The sequence below is a fragment of the Priapulus caudatus genome, unplaced genomic scaffold, assembly GCF_000485595.1.
Source record: "Priapulus caudatus unplaced genomic scaffold, Priapulus_caudatus-5.0.1 Scaffold2, whole genome shotgun sequence".
In the NCBI taxonomy this organism is placed as follows: Eukaryota; Metazoa; Priapulida; class Priapulimorpha; order Priapulimorphida; family Priapulidae; genus Priapulus; species Priapulus caudatus.
In genome coordinates this window covers 1,365,204-1,371,502 of record NW_014577063.1, presented here as the reverse complement: position 1 = coordinate 1,371,502, position 6,299 = coordinate 1,365,204, and the positions used below count along the sequence as shown (strand labels likewise).

The 6,299-nt window shown below is 42.7% G+C and overlaps 1 protein-coding gene across 1 annotated transcript in view; it reads right to left on the bottom strand.

Moving 5' to 3' along the window:
• Window positions 1-2,869: 2,869 nt before the first annotated feature.
• The window catches only part of LOC106817826 (collagen alpha-1(III) chain-like), a 21,140-nt gene continuing 17,710 nt past the window's right edge, over window positions 2,870-6,299 (bottom strand). The window contains exon 7 of the mRNA XM_014822562.1: window positions 2,870-4,399. Within this exon, the coding sequence (XP_014678048.1) occupies window positions 4,162-4,399 (238 nt within the window). The 3' untranslated portion in view covers window positions 2,870-4,161. The remainder of the gene's footprint in view (window positions 4,400-6,299) is intronic.

The window sequence follows — 6,299 nt, the reverse complement described above, 5'->3', positions numbered from 1 at the left end:
GGACGATCATGCGATTCTACAAGCTGCATCTGACTATGTCAGATGAGCTAATAAATACTTACTTTTTTTTCAGTTTTCCCTCATATATTTTAGCACGATTCCGTTTCACCATAGGTGTATAAAAGGTCAAACACAGTATATGCCGGTACAAAATAAAATTACCTCTTTCTCGCGCTTTCTTCTCTCCTCTCTTTCCATCCCTCCCATCTCCCACTCTGCTTTTATCTCCCCCTGACCCATCTCTCTCGTTCTTTTCACATCCCTCCTCTTCTTCCACTGTGCTTCTTTCTTCCTCCCTATCTTCTCTCTCTCTCTCTCTCCTCTGGGTCTCTTCTCTCTCCCCGCTACACTCCTGTTCCTCTCATCTTCTCTCACACATGAATAGTCATGGCATCTTCAAAGCGTATATTATACAACGGTCCACATGGACTAAACAGTCGGTGATGCAATCCAACTACGTCTAGTATGTTACCATCTTGTCGACAGTCGAGCCATCGATGTTTGCTAACAATGCTATACGTGCGCAGCTGAGTCTATACGGGAAACGCGTTCTCGTACATACGAGCAGGCAGAAATATTTGGGACGGCGCTGGATAATAACCGGTAAATATCTCCGCTCCGGCCACAGGCACGGTTCCTTGTCGTGTATTCTGTAACTGGGCGGGCACCAGGGCGTTTTTCTGTTCTTTTTTTTTTTTTTTCTTATTTTTTTGTTCTTTTTTTTTTGCGGTTATTTTTTTTTTTTTTTTTTTTTTTTTCTTTTCTTCTTTTTTTTTTTTTTTTTTTTTGCTTTTCTTCTCTTTTCTTGTTTCTGCATTATTTGTTGTTTTTCTTATTTTTTTTTTTTGTTCGTTTTTTTTTTCTTGCTATTTTTTCTTTTTTTTTTTTTAGTTTTGCAGTTGTTTTTTATCTTTTGTGTTTTATATTTTTCTTTTTTTTGTTTTTTATAATCGTCTTTTTTTTTTTATTTTTTTTTGTTTTTGTTTTTTCTTTTCGTTTTTTATTTTTTTTTGTTTTTTTTATGTTTTTCTTCTTTTTATTCTTTTTTTTATTCTAATATTTCTGGTTTTTTTTTTTTTTTTATACTTTTTCACTAAGTAGGTTCATATCTAGCTTTATTTTCTTTACCACTTTGATGCCATCAAATGCTACTCAGTTTAGCTCGATGATTTACTTAGTCATAGTTGCTACATGCATATCTGTGCTCGATGTTGTATATAATTCGAATTTACTGGTGTCATTTGAACCCAGTGTAAATCGCTTCCAGTCATCAATTCCTACCATCTGAGGTTTTACCAGTTCTGCTACCACGTGTCTTATGTTTGTAATTCCTTGCTAACAGTCTTCACTCATTAATTATTTGACCAGTTTCAAGGTTGGGACCGATCACATGGTCATTAGGCTAATCACTCGTTGGTTGGAAAAGTATTTTTTCAATCATAGTACCATATTATTAGTGAAACAAGAAATCCATTTCTGTGTTCTTGTGCGTCTCGGTGAAACATGTTAAACACCTACCCTGCCTCACCGCGTAAATATCTTCCTCCATATGGTCAAACAGCGTTCATGTGAGATTGTGATTGGCATCCTGTTGCGGATTGTGGAGATCGTATTCATGAAGCTCCATAGGCACTCGCAGGAAGCGAAGCAGTCCGTCGAGTAACCAACGCATACAAGTCTTTTTTATTCTTTTTTGTTTCTTCTTCTATTTTTTCTTTTTTTCTCATTTTTAGTTTTTTTTTGAATATCTTGTGTCTCTGCGAATCACACAGCATGACGACCGCAAAAAATTTACTATAATTTTTCATGCATGTCCACGCTTTGGAAGGGATACAATGTACACTTGCTCTGTTTGACTCTCTCTTTCGTCTTCTTTCTCTCTTTCTCTCTTCTCTCTATTCTCTAATCTTTCTCTTGCTTCCCCCCTTCTCTAGCTCACTTACTCTTTTCTCTCTCTCATCCTCTTCCGTCTATCCACCTTCTCTGCCCTTGGCTCTCTCCCCTCACTCTCTGCAAGAGTTCTATAACCGGTGAATGCTTGCTATTACTCATCCGATCGTTCGACCTTTGGGGATTGCGTGTCAGCTGCACAGGTCACAGGATACAATCTTCCCAAACTTGCCTCGCCCAATACGGCTGCGTTATCAAAGACAAATAATGACGTAAAACGGTCGACAATCAGCCCTCACCGATGTCGACTGTTATATAAGTCGAACCACGCGACACCGGACAACGTGATTGATGTGGTCCATCGCGTGTTCCTAGTGAGTGAACTTAGAACCCTCTTCTGTCTGTTCTTTACACCAAGAGCTAGCGGCGTGCGTGTTCGCTTACCTTCGCAAATGCCGATAAATATATATACGTGGCTCGAATTTACATATTGGCGAATGATTAATTTCTGCTCACAAATACTCGGATTGTATAATTTGAACTATATTGGCTTCCAAATTCAGTGTCGTTGCCTAAAATGTTTTTCTCTACACCTGCAGTAGGTTTTATGGCTCAGCATCGGCACTTGCTGTCGGTCATGCCACGTGTGTTGTGTCTCTTTTTTGGTTTGTGAAACTCGCTTTTAAGCCCCGCACACCAAGCATTTATCTCTCCTACCCCATTATCAGTGGTACAACCGCTGTCGCTTACCACCTACTGCTGTTTGGTTTTATGGAAACTGCTATTTATAAAGGCCGGTTAACGAACAATTCCGCTGCATCTTCCGTAATGATGTCATTGGGTTTGACGCTTGTTTAATGTATTTTATATCCCGGTGCTGTGGGGTTGTGTTTGCATGAAACCATTTCGTTATACTGGGTGTGAATCATACAGTCTTTAAATCGATGCATATAAATTGTATATATAAGCACAACGTGAGTTTTCCGGTCTCATATTTGCTATCAAATTTATTATAAAACTTAACAAATAACAAATTGAAAAAACATTCTGGAGTTATAATAAAAATACGCGGAACATACGCGGATTTAAAATTTCGCTACTGGCTGTTTCCTTTCGTTTTGCATTGTCATATATTATCAGGAGTGAATCATAATAGAATAATATTATTATTCACTCCTGAAATTATGTTTGCGTTCATATTACAAAAATTTATATAAGAAAGATATATCGATTTTCAAGCAGCTAATTAATAATTTCTTCCAATTATGACCAGGATGAATCTTTTCGACACAATTTTTCCGTGCATACACACGAGTATATTAATTAAGATTAACCTCGCTGATTATTATAACTCCACTAGATGAAAATGAGAATATCTGATTAGGTGCGGCAAGACTCGGTGAAATCGTTACAACCTACAGGCAATGTACACGCATGCAAGCTATCATTATAAAATAACGTAATCGTGAAAAAAGATAACGTGCGTTTCCACCATCGCGGTTTCCTTCGCGTGTTAATGCGTTTCATGCTTTGCTCCTGCTGGCGCACGCGATGCGTGTATAAACATTTCTACGGAATGATTTCCACCGAGAGTATATTATAGGAACCGTGTAAGCAATTTATTGTCTTTCCTGTCGTGCCCGATGTTCGTGTATGTGCGTGCGTGTGCGTTCGTGCGTGCGTGCGTGCGTGCGCGGGTGTGTGGGAGGAGGGTGGTATAACAACCCGATATGAAATGCGTATGTGTTTATTCAATAAGTGATAGATGAATATTACGATTAGATGAAGTAGAATTAGTAGCGTGAAGTATCGATGTAAAAGGTCGTTTCAAAAATGCATTTTGGCGATGAATTATTTGCTGATTATATAATGACACATTGTTTGTGTTGCGATGTATTTCTGTTCACGCAATCGATTGCCGTCTGATATGTTTACGGTTCATATATTGCCACTTGTGTTTTTTTACAGTTTCTTTTCTTTACCGTATATTTGTCTCATGTATTATTAACGCAGTTTTAACGCCTGTGGTGAAATCCTATAATATATAGACATGCATTTATCTATAAGCAATGTGCGGGATTAGACAACCATATAAATATGTTTCAAATTATCCAGTGCTTGCCTATCAGGACACTTTAAAATAAGGCCATGTAAGTTACCCCTTATATATTTGAGTATAACTAGTACTAACACTCGTGTTTCCTTAATCATATGCGGTTAAGGTATGTTTGGCAGCTGCATCAATATGCGTTCAACCCCGACGTTAGACGTTTAAAAGTTAGCAAGATAGCGTCCGTAGCCTAAGCTTGTACCTCTGCTGCCGGGGCCTGAGTTAGGGGTCTTGTCGGCTGCGTAGCCGTGCTTGGCGTACGGGTTGATAGTAGATCTTGTCGGTGGCGCGTAAGAAGTCGTTCGCGGCGCACCGAACGAGTCGCGCGTATCCGGACGGAATTCGCGCGAACCCGGTCCCGAACTCGGACCGAATCGATCCTCGGGTTCCGATCGAGATCGATCCTCCGGCGGCACGTACGTCGGCCGGAATCCGGGCGAACCCGGTCCCGAATTCGCCGACCGAATCGATCCTACGGGTTTCCCGATCGAGACCGATCCTTCGGCGGCACGTATCGTCGCCGCGAATTCGTCTTCTCGGCTCCGGCCGATGAATCGGCGCTTTGAGTCGCCCATCGCGGCGACCTGGCCGTAGCGTTTTTCGTATCCGCTTCGTTCTCCTTAAAGAAAGGATCCGGTCCGCGAATCGGATTTCTAAAGCCTGGCATCCCGCATCTCGTGCGGCGTCTCGCGGCCCTCGGCAGAACCGTATCCGGACGGCGAGCGTTCTCCGCCGAAGCGAGCGCTACACCGTATCCTCCGGCGATCTCGCCTGCGACGATCGGATACTGAACCTAAATCGAGACGACATCGTCTCCAGCTACACGATACACCGTCGGTTTCGCGCCTTCTTCGCTAACCGAACCTCCTTCTCGCGACTTCCTTCCCCGTCCCGACGGGGCACGTCGTTCGTCGTCCCTCCCGCTAGCCCGCGGTTCCTTCCTAGCGTTCAGCGGCTTCGGGCAGCGACGAAGGCCCTCCGCGCAAGTCTGGGGAATCGTCCCGTAAGCTTTCGGCTTTCCGGTTTCGTACGGCCATAGCCGGCCGCCGTCGGCTCTCGTCGTCCCGTTTTCGCGAAGTTGCGTATCCTGCGTTCTCGCAATCCCGGCCGAAAACTAGGCGCAGCATAGCCTGACGATGACTTTCTGTCGTCCTGATTTCCGAATCCTGAAAGGAAGACGTGGGGAGGGCGTATAAATGTGAGAGATGAATACCTCTATGTGTTGTGTGATAGAGAATGGGATTTTGAGCGTGCAATAGACCAGTGCTTCTAAAACTGGTGAATGGTTCACTCAAGGGTGAATTAAATTATTTTGCGGTGAAGGAAACTAGACCAAAAACATGAGGAGATTTAGTCGCGTGCGAATGAAATTTTGTGATGAAGACTGAGAAATGGTTTAAGAAGCACTGTGAAAGAAATTTGCGCGAGTGCTTTCACATCTCATGCTGCTCATATCAATATGCTACTCACCGTATAAGCTGACGACGACAGACGTATACTTAATTTTGTCGTTTCGTCGCGCCACGGTTTGGTGATTGCTTTTTACGCGACAGGCGCAGGTGGGTACAACACACGTACATACAGGTGTTTCTTTTTAATTTGAGTAAATGCTTGCAGTAGCTATTATACCCCGCGATGCTCCCGCTTACCGTATCTATTGTCCCGCGAAGAAGACTTGTCGTCATCAGCGAAGAAGGGGTCGTCATCAAACCCAAAAGGATCCTTTGTCGTGGATGTCGCGTACCCGTTCCTATTGTTCTCTCTGTAGAACAAGCCATGCAATTTACGCTCAGACATTATTAGCTGTTGTAATTGCGGAATGATGACGGTAATTTAGATTTAATCAATAATGCTGCGGTGACAGTCTCTCAGTTTCCATTACGTAATACGCATTTTCGGGAAAGAGGATTTTAATGTTGAATAATGCATTTTCCGGCCATTACAGAGGAATGGATATTAGTACTTACCGATCACGGTCGTTGCCATTCGATCTCGAATCGTACACAGCCACCTGGCGAGTAAAAGGTAATAAAAACGCATATAGCTTGTATTGCATGTAGACAGTTTACTACGAAGAAATATGACATGATACATTACCGAAAGAAGAGGAAGTGAGGGAGTCAGGAAAAGCTGGGGAGAATATCGAGGGGAATGGAGAGGGTGAGAGAGAGCAAGCAGGAAAGAGAACGAGTGATGGAGAAAGATGTAGAGAACGTGAGCTGCTTGAGAAAGAGGGGAAGAAGGCGTGATGGCTAGGGAAGCGGTAGGATAAATTGAGAAACTGAAAGAGAAGGATATC